Raw genomic sequence first — 19670 nt, 5'->3', positions numbered from 1 at the left:
ATAATTCCTCTCAACAGTTATTTCAGGTTAGATATAATGTAGGAATAATAAAAGTCATATTTCTAATAATACTAAATTGAAAATATTATGAATTATGCTTTGAATTGTGAAACCACCGGTACTGATATAACAATATTTAAATAATAATTAATAACAATGTGTCGCAAATTGTAATGAGACAGTATTATCTGATAGCATATGTAATAAAATTATATTACAAATTTATACGAAAGTATAACATGTTAGACAAAATAATACTTAATAACTTCAAAAAGCAAAGTAATTAGTGGGTCTGTCAATTTGTTCAGTTTACAGGGTTTCTAAAAATGTCAACACAACAAGAATCATTTCACAAAACTAATATGTCAATAAAAGTCACATGAGCCAGATCAATCTATGAAAAATTTATTTAAAAATAAAATGAAAAAAAAAATCATTTAGAAAATCTTTATAAAACAAAAAACATTTCCTTCATCAAAATCCAAATTCAGTATGATTAAACTCCGTCAAGTCGAATTTCAATAAATTAAGTTAGATTAGAATAGCTTATGTCGAGTTGAGTAACATTGGACATGTATATTATAAAATATTTTGGACATTGGACATCGGTAAATTAAAATTATTGGTAGATTTTATTAAAAAAATTTAAAATATTAATTACAAATTAATTTTATCGACATAATTATTTTTAATGGCAATATTCATTGATAAATTTAAAAATAATAAATATTTCAATTATCAATAAATTTTTTTCCAACGGTAATATAAATTTCAATTTTTGATTATTTTTTTTTATCAATAGTCAAGTCTAGTCCACTTTTGTTCAACTTAGTTGAACTCCACATCATACTAAGTCGAGTCAAGTACATGTGGGACTAGAGTCGATCTCACGTTGAGTTGAGTCAAGTTGGGTCACATCGAGCTAAATCAAGTCAAGTCACATCAAGATAAGTTGAGTTACATTGATGTTGGATATAATTTAGATTAAACTACGTTGATTTAGATTTAGATAAGGTGACCAAAGTTAGTCTAAATTTAAGTTGGGTTAACCCGGTCTAATCAAGCTAGTTAGGTTCGATCATAACATTCCAATTAAATTGTAAATAGTAGAAGTCAATTAAGGACAAAATTATAATTAACCGTAAAATAAGTGAATAAACACAAAATTTAATATAAAAAAATTAATAAAAATATAACGTTTGAATATATGATAAACTTTGGAATAATTGTTAGTGTTATGACATTTGTATACCTAAATTGGCTAGAATTCTTTATTTTGGTAAAGTATACTTTATTGTTAGTCTGATTCGAATAGGTACTCATTAAAATTTTCTTCTTTTGTTTCTAGTTTATGTTATTTTTTTCCCTTAATGGTTTGATGAAAATGGTGATGTAGTTGATTGGATTTTGGATGATACCGGAAGTTGTTGTATGCTCTATGTGTTTTTAGGTGGTTCTTTGGAAGTTGTTGTATGCTCTATGTGTTCTTTACGTAGTAATAATGTTGAATGTATGGTGGTTTCATTTGTCTATCAACATATTGTCCACTTTGGACTACGCCTTCACGGATTTACTTTTGGCATCATTTCAAAAAGTCTCTTATCAATGGAGGTATCTTATATGTAGAAAAACTCATGTTCATCTCTTATTTTATCCAATATGAGACTTTGTTTGTATCCTAACAGAGATTATATAAGTAATTTAATGTTTTTATCTTAATGTATATTTGTTTATGTTTTGTGAGGTGTAATGTTTACCATAAGTTTGATGCGGTCTCTACCTACTTTGTATTTTTTTTTTCATGTAACGACTAATGATTAATGGATTTTGAAGTGTTATCATAACTTAGATGTCAAAATTCGTATATGCTACCTTATTTGAAATAGATTATAAAAATATATTTATAATCAATGTTCTTAGTATAATTTATAATTATAAGAAATATAAAATTAGTATCTAAATAACTATTTTAGATAAAATATAATGTTATTAGAATTAGTTAAGTCAATTTTAAAGCAAGAAAAAAAGTTTAACACTTTTCTAAGTTAAAAGAGTGTAATATTGTCCTTAAATTTAACTTCATATATATGTAAAACATATACATTGATTAAGCAAACCCTCGTTATAAAAATAAAGTCAATTTAACTAATATTAAATTTATATTATATGTAAAAATATTTGAATTAGTATCACATTAGAGTCATTCGTTTCAAGTAACTTTAAGTCGAGTTTAGTAATTTTAATTTTTTAATAAATAAAAATGTTTTGCTAGTGTCAAATTAGAGTTTGTTTAATTTATGCTACTTTAAATAAATATTAAAAATAAATAATATAACCTTCATTTTATATAATTTTAGTATTTAAATTTATTTACTAACTATCATCAACTTTATTTATTATTATGTTATTTATTTAAATTAATTAGTTTATATGTCATGAATCTACGTCACTTTTGAGCATAAAGTATTTTATTTTAAAGGTCCAAATGTTAAGGTGTTAAATTTTTTTAAGCACAACGTTTTCTTTTTCTTGTTTCTATATAAAATTTTTCTCATTTATTTTTTTCATTCAGACTGTAGTCTTTCTCAACAATCATATATTATTCTTCACAGTTTTTTTTTTTCTTGAAGATAGATAGTTATAAAGAAAATATTTTTTTGAATTGTTTTCATTAATAATAGTTATATTAATACAAATTAAACTAATATTGAAAATAAATTTTATTTAACGTTAAATAAATTTTAAAATAAAAGTACATTAGTGATTTAAATGACAGTAAGCTGTTTTAGTAAAAAAAATCAATGTAAAAATTAATAATGAATTAACGTTGACTCAACGGAAATCATCCATCAAAATAAATTTAGTCTTTAAAATCTACTACAAACCTATAACACAAATGCAACGTAATTACTTGTTGGTATCCACTTTTTACACAACTAATTAATTTTATTTTTTTTACTCAAACACTCGTTGGAATTCACTTCATTGTCACATTATTTCACTCATTAACGTATGATAATATCTCATTCTTACGAAATAAATTTGTTGCATTTAAATTTTTATCCTCGCAAATAAGGTTTTTTAATATTTCTTTTATTTGATATTTTAAAATTTTAAGACATTGAAGTTACTATTTTCTCAATTATATTTTTATCATAATCTATTTTTTAATATTTTAAATTAAGAAGGAATAAAATTATCAAGTGATAAAACACACGAATAAGTTTTGAAATGAAAAGGAGACAAAATAAAATAAGAGATAACAATTTTCATAAGAGTTAAAAAATACATTCTTTCATTTGGGTATTAAAATCTTAAAACATCTCTAAATTAATGTTGGTACTATAAAATAGATGCAAAACATCTCATTCAAAAATAGGCAATGCTGCCTTAAAAGGAACAAAGCATATACTTTACTATCATCATACATATACTCGTTTCTCTCTCTCTCTCTCTCTCTCTCTCTCTCTCTCTCTCTCTCTCTCTCTCTCTCTCTCTCTCTCTCTCTCTCTCTCTCTCTCTCTTCTCTCTCTCTCTCTCTCTCTCTCTCTCTCTCTCTCTCTCTCTCTCTCTCTCTCTCTCTCTCTCTCTCTCTCTCTCTCTCTCTCTCTCTCTCTCTCTCTCTCTCTCTCTCTCTCTCTCTCTCTCTCTCTCTCTCTCTCTCTCTCTCTCTCTCTCTCTCTCTCTCTCTCTCTCTCTCTCTCTCTCTCTCTCTCTCTCTCTCTCTCTCTCTCTCTCTCTCTCTCTCTCTCTCTCTCTCTCTCTCTCTCTCTCTCTCTCTCTCTCTCTCTCTCTCTCTCTCTCTCTCTCTCTCTCTCTCTCTCTCTCTCTCTCTCTCTCTCTCTCTCTCTCTCTCTCTCTCTCTCTCTCTCTCTCTCTCTCTCTCTCTCTCTCTCTCTCTCTCTCTCTCTCTCTCTCTCTCTCTCTCTCTCTCTCTCTCTCTCTCTCTCTCTCTCTCTCTCTCTCTCTCTCTCTCTCTCTCTCTCTCTCTCTCTCTCTCTCTCTCTCTCTCTCTCTCTCTCTCTCTCTCTCTCTCTCTCTCTCTCTCTCTCTCTCTCTCTCTCTCTCTCTCTCTCTCTCTCTCTCTCTCTCTCTCTCTCTCTCTCTCTCTCTCTCTCTCTCTCTCTCTCTCTCTCTCTCTCTCTCTCTCTCTCTCTCTCTCTCTCTCTCTCTCTCTCTCTCTCTCTCTCTCTCTCTCTCTCTCTAATGTTTATAATTGAATATTTTAAAGTGTAAATTTTCTTGAAAGAAGAATTTCATGTTGATCAGTAATTAAGAAAGACTAAATAAAATTTTACCTATGCCAATGATGCTTTGATGTTCAAGTAATTAAAAAATAATAAAGTAAATAATGTAACGTAAGCAACAGGAATAAGTATAAATTCTATTATGATTTCTTTTTATGAAAATTCTATTATGTAACGTAAGCAACAGGAATAAGTATAATTACTCATTTTAAAAAATTAAACATTTAGTTAGTTCAAAACTCATGTTTAAATCATATATATGTTCTAAGCTACAGAAAAAAAAACGTTAACACAAATTACAAATGTTTACATGAAAGCAATAATAAATATACTTGTATAATAAAAAGTCATTCATTGCATATAATTAGCGCCTGAGCTTTAGTTGCTAAATGATAGCATTTGCCTTATTGAGAAAGTGAATCCTTTAGCTGTTGTTAGTGTGTTGTTTTTATTTATTTTATTACAACACTGCATTATATAATGTTTTTTTTATCGTAATTGATATGTGAATTGTTATTAACTATTATTAGCAAGTTGGGAATAATTTTAATGGGTGGTCTAGAGATTAATGAAATTTGAATACAAGATGAAAGGTGAAAGACATCATGATATATACAATTACAAGTAATTAGGAAGTTTCAAGAAAAAAATATCTAAAAATTGTGGATTGTTGAGTAATACTGACATGTGATTAAGGTTATTGTCAATTCCATAAATAGACCTATGTTATATTACGAAATTTTATAATTATATTTATTTAATTAAATGGGATTTATGTGAAAAATAATTACAATGAACCATATTGGAGGAAATTTAATATTCATTGGAAAATAAGAACTTGAAAACAAGTACTTATATACGTGGAAGAAAGATTAATAACATGAACTTTATAAAAATAGTTTTGTAAATTTAACAAACAATATTGAACTGATAATAAGTTTCTACAATTTTATCTTTAGTTTTAAAACTTGTATCTTTTACTTTATGTATATTGAAAGTATAATTATATGTTTACAAATATTGATAATGAAATGTAATTATAATATTCACTATATATTCAGAAAATTTTATTTATTAAATGAAAAATCATCATAATTAAAATAAAAAATAAATAAAAAGAAGGAGAAAACATACAGAGATAAATTGAGCAATGAAAAGTAGCTAAGGATAGAGGCGAACCTTATCGCGGATATTACACGCACACTCACGGACAACCCTCTTCCATGCCCATATGCATCTGTTTATCTTACACTCTTCTCTTTTGTGTTAATTATGACTTTCATTTTTATATACAACATTTAAAATTTTAATTTTTAATTATTCAAAATTTTACTACTGATTTTTTTATGATGTTTTAAAAAATTATTTAATTTTTAACATGAAAGCATATTAAATAATTATCAAATTAACCATTCGTTACCGCTGGCTGTTGTCTATCCCACTGTATCATATTCAAATAAACAAAAAATAAAATTACTAAAAGTAATATATATATATATATATATATATATATATTGAGAAAGCATATAGATAATTAGAAATGAAATAACTAAATTACAAGAGAAAAATATTAGAAACAGAAAATACGTTTTTTAATGAAATACAAAATGAAAATGACAAGAAAGAAAGGCTTCCCTTTTCAATCTTAAGCGGTGTCGGGAAGGTGTAAAGTGGAGAATATATATTAAGCAACTTTTTGGGATTAGGTATAATTATTATCAAATATATTCATATGTGTTGTGTATAAATATTGAGACGGAGAGCATTGGTTTAGCATATGATTGTTGCAGATAAAGAGAAGCAGGTAGATAAGGAATTTCCATCACTTCTCATTCAGAGAGAAAGATCGAGAGAGAATAAGATGCGTACGTGGTTCACTAATGCAAAGCCCTATCTGCTGTTATTGGCCGTTCAATTTGGCTCCGCCGGCATGTTCATTTTCGCCATGGATGCCATGAGAAAGGGCATGAGCCATTACGTCTTCACCGTCTACCGTAATCTCATCGCCTTTCTCACTCTCTCTCCCTTTGCATTTTTTCTTGAAAGGTATCTTAATAGGAACTGTCATGTCTCTGCATCTTTTAATTTATCAACTTAATAGGAACAATGTTCAGCTCTGCTCAAACAGATCACCATTGTTTATGCAGGAAAGTTCGGCCGAAGATGACCGTTGGTATATTTTCAGAGATTATGGCACTGGCTTTCTTCGAGTAACCATTGTTTTACACTTACAAATATATATATGAAATTCAAGTTTCAGTTTGTTATATTCAGTTGTATGGTGTTACTTGCAGGATAATACTGGATCAGTGTTTCGCTCTCTTGGGCATGAAATTCACGTCAGCTTCTTTCCTATCTGCTGTCATGAACTCCGCACCCTCTGTTACTTTTGTCATGGCTGTTATTCTAAAGTAAGTAGTTAATCTGATGACAAAAGCTTATATAATAAGGTAACAGTTTGATGAACACCAAAGCTTCCCGAAAAGGAAAAGAGAAATCAAAATATAAAATGTAAATATAGATATGATGATAAAAACATAAATGAGTATTAAAAGACTATATAATATAAAAACTAAGGCTCTGACAAATGGTCCACCCGTATATGGATGTTCAGGTGGGAAAAGGATATTGATAATGACATGTTTTCATTCAGTCGGAAAAAAAATAAAATATTCCACTTCTAATTCTTTTTCTTTGTTCATGACACACAAGAAGTGTAAAGGTTCAAGCCGTAGAGGTGCAAATTTAATATGCTAATATAAATTTTTAGAAAACAGAAAGCCATGAGAGATTACTTACCATGCCTGTCGTAGGTGTCCTATTGCCATTGTTATTCTTGAACAGATGCCTGTGTTGGACCTGGTTGGGAATTTTTATCGGGACATTTAGTTTAAGGTTGAATTTAGTCATCAACGCCTAACTAAAATAAAATGGACTAGGTCAAACTAATTCTTCAATTTATTACAATTTTATCATTATTATAATTAAAATATTAAAATTAGAAACGTAAAACTTCAATTAAGATATAGTTTATAATAGATATTTTAAACTTAAAAAGTTTATTATAAATTTAATGCTATGTGATATATAGATATTTTATATATTAATATTAATACATAAAATAAGAAAAGCATATAACTTTTTAAAGAATATTAAAAAAAACAGGGTAAAACTTAAAAAAAAAGAGAGAAAAAAAAAGTCCTAAATCAACTTTATCAAGTTCATTTTGAAATTTAAACTTATTGTATCCACTTCAATAAACAAATAGAACAGATTACATAATTATAAAAGTCAGAAATAATATTTTATATGTAATTTTTTAATAGGTAAACAATAATATACGAGTAATGATTTCTTTGATATATTTAAACTTTTTACATTTATTTAAGACTATCTTTTTTATATTTTTTTTTTCTTAAAAAAATACAAAAAATTTATAATTTTATAACGATATCTATCGAATGTAAAAGTATGTTATGATACCGTTACTCCAATAAGATAAGATAGGTAAACAAAGATAACTATAATAGTTAAGAAAAAGACAAAGCAGTCAATTTTCTTTCCTAAGAGCCTAATAAGGAACACAGAATATGATTCACATTTAAGTGATTGTTAATGAATAGATTGGAACACATGAAGATGAAGGAGGCAACATGTAAAGCGAAAGTTATTGGAACAATAGTAAGTTTTGGTGGCACTTTGCTAATGGCACTGTACAAAGGCCCTGCACTTAGTGTTATGGGATCTTCAACCACCCAACCTCAGAACGTCAGCAACCCCACTGGTAACCACTGGATCATAGGGACAGCTTTCCTCCTTATTGGTTGTGCGGGCTTTTCTGCCTTTTACATATTACAAGTAAGTTTATGCACCACACAGTACATCCAAATGGAACACATATATATGGATAGTTCCACTTCCTAAATGATGCATGATTTGGTGATACTTATGTAGGTCATAACATTGAGAAAATACCCAGCAGAGATGTCCCTGGCTACTTGGGTTTGCTTTGTCGGTGCCCTTCAAAGTTCTATCGTGGCATTCTTCGCAGAACACCACCATTCTCATGCCTGGTCCATTGGTTGGGATACACGATTCTTTGCTCCTGCTTACGCGGTACGTAATAACTAATAACAATTATCTATCACAAATATTTAGTAGAGATTATGAGTTTTCTTTTCATTGATCTCTTGTCTTAATTCTATTACAGGGAATAGTTTCATCCGGAGTTCAGTATTACATACAAGGCGTGGTGATCAAATCCATGGGCCCAGTTATTGTGACTGCTTTTAATCCCCTTCGTATGATCATCATTACCACCTTGGCCTGCATCGTCCTCTCTGAGAAACTCTACCTTGGAAGGTACTGCATAATTCAATACGCTTTCTCATCTTACGTGTACTTTTTATGATCTTGTAAAATTATATTAACCTGATGTAATCTCCCTTACTATTTTTGTGCTGAATTTGAACGACACCAGTATTATTGGAGCAGTAGTTGTGGTTCTTGGACTGTATCTTGTTGTGTGGGGAAAATCTAAAGAATGCCAGCAAAGGATAATGCCACCATCCCCTGCAAATGATATCCCTCCAGAAGATCAACGTCAGCTACCTGTCACAGCTCCTAGGAATGATAGCAATGATAATAATGCTTAATTTTTCTTCACATCTATTATAAGGCTTGGTTATAGTTCATGGCCATGATGAAATAGTGATGTGGAAATGAGAACTTAGTGTGTATTTGAGAGAGGATGACAAGAAATAAAACTGATTTTGGAATAATGTGTTATGTTTACATGTCTTTGTTATATAAAGACTTACATTTACGTAAAGTAAAATCTCAACATATTTGAACGTACAAGAACTAAAGAAAGCATTGAAGTCTAGGGTAGAAATTATTGACAGCAATGTAAAGATTGTAGGTGGCATGGGAGTGGAATTTATGATATATGGCGTATAATTGTTGCAGTGATCTGATATGTTTTGGGCGACTCACCGCATATTATATACTGAGTTTCTGGCTAAATTGGTTCCGTATTGAACTTTTGAGTATTCCATCGACAAAGATGTATTCGAGTTGTTGGAGATTCTGATACAAGTCTAATCGTGTATGTCGAGTTCATACATTAAGCATCGATCCACGTTCATCCCACTTGTTTATTTTGGCATAAAAAGTGGGTATGAAAGGGCGGGGTCTTAAGAGAAGCACATTAACGTACCAAATTCTTCCCAACAAAACTAGATGCCCAAGTACTTCTGAGGTCATGCCACGCCACCATCACACCACATGTAGGAATGGACCAATCACAATTACCCTTTATTTTTTCATTAAGTACACATTAAACAAAAAGTGTTTTCATAGATTAAAATTAGTTTATATATAATTAAATATACACAAAATATCTCATATCATCCTCTTTACAAGTTTATTTTAATCATTGTATTGTATATCCACTTTACAAGTTTATTTTAATTATCATATTGTATGATCATAAGTGAATTATAACTAGTACATTCAATCATTAAGTTGATTAAGTTCATAATAAACTAGGAGTCTACATTATTAATCACAGTCCAAACAACAAGTCACTGAGTCCAGATAATTATCTAACCAATTAGATTGGATGACAGTTAATACAATCGAGCTGTCTAAGTAGGACGACAAGTCATCAAACTCAAACGATTTTCTAATCGACTTGACAATAGTTCATCAGACCAAACAATATGAACAAGAACAAAGTATATCAATTCTAAAATTGTTTTATTCAAGGTTAGAATATGATTACTCACGTTTGAGTCGTAATTAGGTCAATCTTAATTAAAATTTTATCACAAAATCTATAAATACAAGGTTTGAAATAAGAAATTAGGTTACACATTAATTATAACATTCATTGTGTTAATCTAACTTTGATATTCGAATACCTTCTATACCATTCGAATAGTTTAGACATCATACAAATTTATCTCTCATTGTCTCAAATAACCTTTTTTTTCATAAAAAATAAATTTTATTATAAGAAATGAGATACTTCAAGAAATTTCGGAGTATCTATGTAAGTGCGTCGCCATTCCTTCTTTGTGTACATGAAAAATATTTTATATTTTCTTCTTAATAAAAAAAACTTTATATTTTCGTATGCTGTACTCACTGTGAAGGACTGAAACCTTTTCACCTACATAATTAAATTGGTAAAAGACTACTAATATGTGAAAAAGAAAGCAATAATTCACACACAAAACAAGAATAGTAGCTGGCAAAAAATCCATGTACTTCATCATATAAATCACTTTTTATATTTTAAATGATTTTGCTTTTGAATTTCCTTTTCACCAAAGGTTTGCATATAAAGTGGGATTTTTTTTGTTAGTTAGTAAGTGACAGAAGAAGTGCACATCTTTAGATTAATTTTGTCTTTTAGAATAATGTTTTTAAAGGATAGATAAAATTATAAACTATATCTTTTTGCCTTTCAAAATACTAACATGTTATATGTGAAAATTGTTCTGTATCTTCATTTCAAATCCCCTCTTAATTACTCCATACAATTTCCTTTCCTGCCAAAACTCTTTTTTGCAATTGGAACAAAAAAAATAATACGAGAAGAAATAAAAGCATATATTTAACTATCACTTTTGTGTAAAAAATTAAATGCATACGAATTCGATCCATAAACTAACTAGTGTCTTCCTTTTGACTGCAATTAAATGTCACCTCCATCTTTATATATATATATATATATATATATATATATATATATATATATATATATATATATATATATATATTCATTCATTCTAAATTAATTAATTCATTATTATGACACTAACTTCTAAGTAAGTAAAAAGAGAATTACATTCATAAATTTAAATAGAATAGTTGAGAGTGTTATCCAATCCATATATATGAATAATAAGTTATGTATTTACTACATGTATATAAATAAGTTATGTATTTACTATTTGCTGATGAAAAAAAATGTATTTACTTTTCAGACTTTTAGTAAAGTTTTATTTAATATAGTTTCTAAAAGTAATGTCTAGTCTTAAAATGGTTAAAGCCATACATTTCCTGAAAAAAAATCTCCAAAGTAGTTAATACATTTCAAAGGGGGAATCAGCTAAATATAACCTTTACAAAGAGCTATTAGTTCCTTTTTTATATTTATTATGAAGTATTTGTTGACTTTGTCGATTAAAAAATTTAAAAAAATAATTCATTATCAATGAATCTCTTCTTTAATCAAATTTTATTTCACTTTGAATCTAAAAATTTACTTAAATAAACCGGAATTGTTTCGTTTTAATCAAACAGATTTTACTTGATTGTGATTTTTGATTTCATAATTTTACTTTGATCCTCAATTTTCTTTCTGGCCCGCCATTTCAATTCCTTTGCTATTTTCGTCAACAAAGCAATAAATATTGTTAGTCGATTTCTATGCTTCCTTTACTTTCTTTTGGTTGTTTTTGTGCTCCCCACTACAAGATCTCTAAGACACAAGATAAGTACATAATTACAAACTTTGAGCTCCTTTTGAAGGTTGTTTAAAACTAAAATTACTTCTTTTTGCTATAATCATAGATCATTTAAATTTAAGTTCTAATTGTATTTAGAGGAAACATACATAGAGTAAGAAAATTATTTATGAATTTTGGCAATCTTTTCGAAAGGCAATTGTTTCATTACCAAACATAGAACCTAAAATTTGTTTCCTTTTAAAAAAAGTAGCGATGATTAAATTATGAGTTGGTTAAATTTGTCACAATCAGGTTCATTACTTCCAATTGTCACATGACCACTCAAAAAATTGCATTTTAATCATTAAAATATGAATTAATGATCTATATTTTGTATTTATTTTTAATCGTGATAAAAACTATTTGATATACTTCTGTATATAAAATGAGAACAAATCATAACACCCATATATCAAGATTAGGAATAATAAATAATTGGGATCAAAATACATTAAAAAATATATAATTACAGTAACAACATTGAAAGGCTGTAATTTTGTATGTGTGAAAATAATTAATTGAAACTTAACTTATATGAGCAGGTGAGTTTTTTAATAAGGAATGATGGTGGTTAAATTAGTTAATTAAATAGGTGTAAATGGCAATAACTATTTTTTTTTTCAATATATGGAGACGTTCAATAAATGTTTACACTGTGAGACAGAAGTTAATTGGGGTTGAACGAAAAGAATTAAATAAGAATAAGATAGAGTTAAATCATATTTAAGTTAGTGAAAGCGTTAATTGGGCTAAGCAGCGGAACCCATTACTGTGGGTAGTGTAGCAAATTTTGGTTTTCCATCTTTTGATTTACATATGCATGGGCCACGATGAGAAGAAACAGAATGAGAAGAAAATGGATTTGGAACTAAATATTATATGAAATTCTTAATACAGCGGAATATTCTATTTGAACCCAACTTATAACATTAATTAAGTCCAACATTATATTAATAATTAAGGAAAACAGAGAGATTCCCTCCTTCTTTATACTTTTTTTATAAAATAAATGAAAGAAAGTGGGGTCTATTTGCACTTCGGAACCCTAAAACTTCTGTAACATTAACCCGATGATAAATATGTAAAATTTACCAAGAATAAACCAACTACTAAACCAACGAGACACTTAAATATATAACCGCTAATATATACTTAATATAATAATAGCATTATGCATAAACAATTCTAATCAATTAATAAAAGGAAATTAATTGCAAAGTGAGGATTATGTAAAATTTAACAAATTAAGATGTGAAACTATTTCAGCTAGATCTATTCATGAATTTAATTAACACACTCACTAAGTAGTTTTCTATTTAAGAAAAAAGATTTGGTGTAGTCTCAACATGTTATCTGGTTGCGTGTTATATATATATATATATATATATATATATATATATATATATATATATATATATATATATATATATATATATATATATATATATATATATATATATATACTCTTAGATCATATCTTATAATATTGTAATTTTAGGTGTTAGTATGAATCTAAATCATATATTGAAAAATTGAGTATCTTATTTAAAAAAAAAACTCAAACTTATTATTATAGAAGCGGATGCATATTTTATGAGTTAAATTTATATTTCATTGTTATTGTATGATACTATTTCTCAAATCAATTATTTTCTATATAAATAATATATAAAACGATGTGATACATAAAATAAAATAAAAAATCAACGAACGCTAAAACTTTTTTTTTTAACGTGTGGACCTAGTCTAGTAAAGTTTTCATGGAAATAAAGCAATACACTTTTTGTAGTCTTGATTATCATGACATTGTTTCCTTAAAAACTTATTATATAACCAGAAGTAGATTTTCTAAAATTTACATCACCAATACATTTGCATGTCTTAAATCATTTAACATAGGCTTACCACTTCTAAAATATACACTATCTTTAAAATATCCCTTTTATAGTTTTTTATTGCTCTTTTACAATATTACTAAAAAAACAAATTAAAACACTAATAACATTATTAATGTCGGACCTCCTACATTTTGAGCTTTTATATATATTTTAATATATTTTCTGGTTATAGCACTAAAGTGTCTTACTATTTATTTCACGTGTAGGATTTAGTAACTCCACAAAATAAACATTCACACTTTGTTCCTTGTTTGCTCATATAAATTTGTTCACTTTTTGTTAAATTCATTTCTTGGCAATACTTCAAACCGTTCGGAAATACAGGTTAAAGATATTCTGATGCTTAAGTTAGTAATTATCCGAAAGATAGTCAGAGCAAAGTCTTAAATTCACAATAAATCTGCTTACATTTGACTTCTATTTATAGTTTTTGAGACGAGATTAGGATTAATGAAACTCTAACCACAATTCAATCTCGGCCCATTATCTGTTAATCAACACTTATACTTAATATTGGTTTGCAGTAACTCTTTAGAGATGTTTACTGTCAAGGTATCCGTTCGGTCATTTCTTGTGTCCGACCGAGCAACCCTTGTCTTGTTTGTCCAAATTCACATGTTTAGATATGTGTGACCACAATTAATATATTTTTTTATCAATAAAAAAGCATAACATAGGGGAAACTACCAATTGCAAATAAATAAGAAAATGATATTCTCATGCTTTTGCAAGATCCAAATTCTTAAATGAAAGAAACTTGCTCCCCTCTCAAGTTGATCCAAGTTGTTTTCTTGAATGAGCTAAGAAATTTATTGATAAAAAAAATGCTTAATTGAGATTATGAATGTCTAATTAAAGAGTGGAATGCTCAACATGAGATGGGGATAGAAAATATGAAGAACAACTTGAACACAGATAGTAGAGGCCGTTCCAGAAGAAAAATATTCTTTGTTCTATTCTTATTAATTAGGCATTAAATTCATTCCTCTAATTTAGCCTCCTAAGTGTTTTGAATGAGTTAGATACTCTGTTCTGGAAAAAGTGATTTATACTTACAAAAAGACACAGATCGTGGGATTCTACCAATTCGAATCTAATCGCGGACCTTATACGCAAACAAAGATCATTAGTCCGCATAACTCCTTCATCTCGCTTTTTTCTTTTACTGTCAGGGGATCATATAAACTCTTTTTCTAATCAAATAACAATTTATCATATTTTCTAACTTATCTATTTTATTTCTATTTTTAATCATATTTCAAAATTCTGATGTTTTAAAACTATTGTATAAAATGTGTTCTTGAAAAAATTATTTTCTTAAAAATTTTACTGAATTTTTCCTCAGCATCTTCCATTTCACTTATAATTAAAAAGTATTTTTTATCATAAAAAAATATATATTAATTTGTGCTTAAATAAGGTTTACATTTTAATGAAAATTTTCTTAAGAAAAAAAACAAAGCGAATATTTGTGGAGAATATTTAGCAACTTTTAAGATTATGGACGCTTTGCTAACTATATTGAGCTGTTGGGTATAAATATTAAGATGGAGTGCATTGGTTTCGCAGATAAACAAAAGCAAGCATAAGCAGCTTCACTTTCTCATACACATAGATTGTGTTGCAGAGAGAGAGTTATTAAGAAAAAGATGGGTGAGTGGTTGAGAAATGCAAGGCCCTATCTGATGTTATTGGCTGTTCAATTTGGTTCTGCTGGGATGTTCATATTTGCCATGGATGCTATAAAGAAGGGTATGAGCCATTACGTCTTCATTGTCTACCGTAACGCCATAGCCTCTATAACTCTCGCTCCCTTCGCCTTTGTTCTTGAAAGGTATCTTCCACTTACCTTCCATGCTTTAAATATATACTTCTAACTCAGTTTCGTCTCTATAATTTCTCATCTAAAATAAAGTTGATATCTTTTATGCAGGAAAGTTCGACCGAAGATGACTGTTGGTATATTTTCAGAGATTATGGCACTGGCTTTCTTCGAGTAACCATTGTCTTACACTTACAAATATATATATATATATATATATATATATATATATATATATATATATATGAAATTCAAGTTTCAGTTTGTTATGCAAGAGAGATATTTAGTTGCATGGTGTTACTTGCAGGATAATACTGGATCAGTGTTTCGCTCTATTGGGCATGAAATTCACGTCAGCTTCTTTCCTGTCTGCTGTCATGAACTCCGCACCCTCTGTTACTTTTGTCATGGCTGTTATTCTGAGGTAAGTGGGTAGAGTGAATCACCAAACACGACAGGTTCTGAAAGATGGTTCACCTCTCATTGGTCTACACAAACTCTGCATTTTGTTAAGAAGAGGAGAAACAGATATGGAAGGCAAATAAACAGATAAAATTGACTTTTAAAACTAAAGATTCAAAACAAAAAGAATCATTTTTCATTAGTTCTACTTTTATAATTTTATTTTCCTTCCTGTTCTTAAAATGGCTCCAAAGAATCTAAAGAAAACATTAGAAAAGTTTAGTTTCAAGTTGGGTAGTTGCTGAATTTTTAGTACGAAATATCCGTGAGAATATATATGATTTAGAAAAGAAAAGAAAAGAGATCGATTTTTTTAAATTATGATACTTATCTAATATATACTCATACAAATAATAAATGTTACAACATAAAATATGTTTAATTGTGTATTCCTTTTGTTTTAATTAATGTATTCTTGAATATATTTTTCAATTTTAAAGTAGGTGAGATTTATAGTGGAATTTTAAAACTTTTTTTAAACTTGATATGACGTAACCTTGGTATGAAGTGATGTCCTTTCTTATTAACTTTTTTTTTTACTTTTTTTTAAATTGAGAACAAAAAAAAAGAAAAACTTTTGAAAGAGACGATGAGTTCCAGTCTTCTAATCAAAGAAGCAAAGAAAAACTTTTCCCGATTATGACCTGTTATGAATTAAATTTAAATATTTTAATGGGTATTTCGGATTAAGTAAATAATTATGGTTTCTAACCATTTATTGATGAAACATAAACAGGTCAAACCTAATCGAACATGTCGAGATTTACATTTTAAAGCAAATTATTTTAGATGCATATGTTTCAAAGTTTTTTTTTTTCATTTCTTTTAAGAAATATTCATATGGATGCCTGACAACACGTATTTATAAAAGGAGTAGATTCTTGCTTTGTGATGTACCAGTTCCACCGTCATTCACATGACAATGGATATACGTGAAACGAAATTATCTATATAAAACATAGCAAGATATTACTGTAATTTTTCATACTTTGTGAAATTCATTTTGTAAATATTTCATGAATTTTATAAATTCATAAAAAAAATTTAAAAAATAATTTATTATGAATTATTATAAACAAATACCTCAAAACATTAAGTTTTTTAATAACAAATAGTTAAGGTTACAAGTTTTCTAAAGACAAAAATAATATTTTTGTATCGTACTAATATTGATAATTTATGTAAGAGTTGGTGGTCATTATTTATACTCTCAAATTGAAGTGGTTAAAAAACATTCATTCTTTATTTTACTCATCAAGTCCTTAAATATTTTATAATATCTTTATTAATTAAGAATAATTTTATGAATGACAGATTAAAACTATTTATTGCGCTAAAAGATTTTTGTTTGTAGACTTGTTAACATGTGTGGAGGATATGATTAAAAAAGGAATTAACATTTATGAAGTATTATAAAGGTATGAAATTATGGTGAGAGAGACAACAGTACAAGTTTTTATAAAGGAATTTGGGAAACCCACAGTAAATCAAGTAAATTAACAAAAGAAATAGTTAATATTCGATATATATTTATGATTGTACGTGTACTTAATTCTTTTCTTATTTTTTTATGAATGACCTCGGAACCGAGTTGACTTAAAAATATGCACGGGATCCGATTCATAAAACAAGAATTTCACACAACAGCATGACAAAGAACATCATGCTTTATATTTGTGAAAGCCTAAGGAAACCAGAGAATCACCCACGTAGCTTATTGTATAGGTTGGAGCACATGAAGATGAAGGAGGTGGCATGTCAAGCCAAATTGATTGGAACAATAGTAACTTTTGGAGGCACCTTGCTAATGGCTCTTTACAAAGGCCCTGTGATTAGTTTGATGAAATCTTCAACAACCCATGCTGGCCAACCTCAGACTCTCAACAACCCTACCGCTAACCACTGGATCTTAGGAACATGTTTCCTCCTCATCGGTTGTGCAGGCTTCTCTGCGTTTTACATATTACAAGTAAGATTAATGGCTTCATAACATATTAAATAAAGTTACATGTATATTGATATCCTATGGAAAATAATGCATGGTTCGGTGAAATATATGTAGACCATAACATTGAGAAAATACCCAACAGAGATGTCCCTGGCTACTTGGGTTTGCTTCGTAGGTGCACTTCAAAGCTCTGTTGTAGCAGCCATCGCAGAACGCCACCACCCTCATGCATGGGCCATTGGTTGGGATACACGACTCTTTGCTCCAGCTTATGCGGTAAGTAACCATATTCTTTGACATGATTGTGACATATTCTTAGAATCGATGCCAAAAAATGAAGTTCTACGTCGATTACAGCTCGACATTTAACTTATGGTTAAAATTGCATGGTTTTTTTTAACCTTATCTTAATATTAACTTATTACAGGGAGTAGTTACATCAGGAGTTCAGTATTACATACAAGGCATGGTGATAAAATCGATGGGCCCAGTTATTGTGACTGCTTTTAATCCCCTTCGTATGATCATCATTACCACCTTGGCCTGCATCATTCTATCTGAGCAACTCTACCTTGGAAGGTACTAAAAATTAAGTACCAAACATTATATATGATCCTTTTCTCATGTTTTTTTTTTTTGTCTCTCTTCTTCTCTTTTCAAATATATTAACGCGTTACAGTTCAATATGATATCAGTGTTATTGGAGCAATTGTTGTGGTTCTTGGGCTATATCTAGTTGTGTGGGGAAAAGCTAAAGAATGCCAGCGAAGAATGCCACCATCCCCAGCAAAGGATAACTTTCCAGAAGACCAACGACAGCTACCTATTACTGCTCCTAGGAATGATAGCAATGATAATAAGGGTTAACTAATGTTTCCATGTCAATAATAATAAAGCTTGATAAATATTCCGTTGCTATTATAAATTTGTAGTACATATATACTAAGCATCCACCTCTCTCCCACTTAATTACTAATTAGTGTTAAACACGATGGACGGGCCCAAAGGCTATAAGAATGCTAATGGCCCAAATTCCAATAATTACGATTAAACTCCAATAATATTAAATGGCATTAATGAAGTAAAACTTCTATTCTAATTCCAAAGCGTCACATGCATTTAATTTTTACATATAATGCCGAGGGTCTAACAGCAAATTACAATGTATTATAAAAAGTATAAGATTTTTTTCATCAGTAAATTATTTATTGCAGATTAATTGCGTAATTTATTCTGTGACTATATCAGATTACGACAGTACAGATTCTTCATATGTTACGTCATTTATTTGATGAGGATAAGGCTTAAAAGTTTTATCGGAAGAGGTCTCCAATGTAAATTGTTTTTCAATATTAGGGAATCGTTAAATAATATTATATGCGAGATCAATTGAAAAATATAACATAATTTCATAAAACACTTTACTTTTTAATTCTTTAAATAAGAACATTCTGCTAATACATAATACAAAGTAGCATGATCTGATTAATAAATCTGATCAGTGGCATAAGTATCAAATTCACGATCCCATTTTGTGTTTAGAGGTCTAGAATGAGAATTATTCTTATCGGAATATGAATATGAATATGATACCTGTCATGAACCAAACAGAATATATAAAAAATGTGAATATATGTGAAGTTGTAGTAATTAACTATTCAAATGGAAGTAACAGGATTCCACCACCAACATTTCTGTTCTATGGATTACAAACTGTGCCCTCCTCTGATATGGATCATTTTTGTTGAAATTTGAACTGCACTGATTCTAATA

At 28.8% G+C, this 19670-nt stretch overlaps 2 protein-coding genes across 2 annotated transcripts; both read left to right on the top strand.

The window, feature by feature from the left end:
- The first annotated feature begins 6046 nt into the window (after positions 1-6046).
- On the top strand, positions 6047-8995 carry LOC108331327 (WAT1-related protein At4g08290-like). The gene is made up of 7 exons (XM_017565983.2): positions 6047-6293; positions 6395-6457; positions 6542-6658; positions 7871-8105; positions 8202-8363; positions 8458-8609; positions 8728-8995. Exons 1-7 carry the CDS (start codon positions 6109-6111, stop codon positions 8900-8902), a joined length of 1089 nt encoding a protein of 362 aa, XP_017421472.1. The 5' UTR covers positions 6047-6108; the 3' UTR covers positions 8903-8995.
- Positions 8996-15244: 6249 nt separating this feature from the next.
- On the top strand, positions 15245-18984 carry LOC108331296 (WAT1-related protein At4g08290-like). Its single transcript, XM_052876604.1, has 7 exons — positions 15245-15499; positions 15599-15661; positions 15795-15911; positions 17675-17918; positions 18012-18173; positions 18325-18476; positions 18593-18984. Exons 1-7 carry the CDS (start codon positions 15315-15317, stop codon positions 18762-18764), a joined length of 1095 nt encoding a protein of 364 aa, XP_052732564.1. The 5' UTR covers positions 15245-15314; the 3' UTR covers positions 18765-18984.
- Positions 18985-19670: the final 686 nt, after the last annotated feature.

The sequence above is a fragment of the Vigna angularis genome, chromosome 4, assembly GCF_016808095.1.
Source record: "Vigna angularis cultivar LongXiaoDou No.4 chromosome 4, ASM1680809v1, whole genome shotgun sequence".
In the NCBI taxonomy this organism is placed as follows: domain Eukaryota; kingdom Viridiplantae; phylum Streptophyta; class Magnoliopsida; order Fabales; family Fabaceae; genus Vigna; species Vigna angularis.
This window is presented reverse-complemented; position numbering and strand designations above follow the sequence as displayed.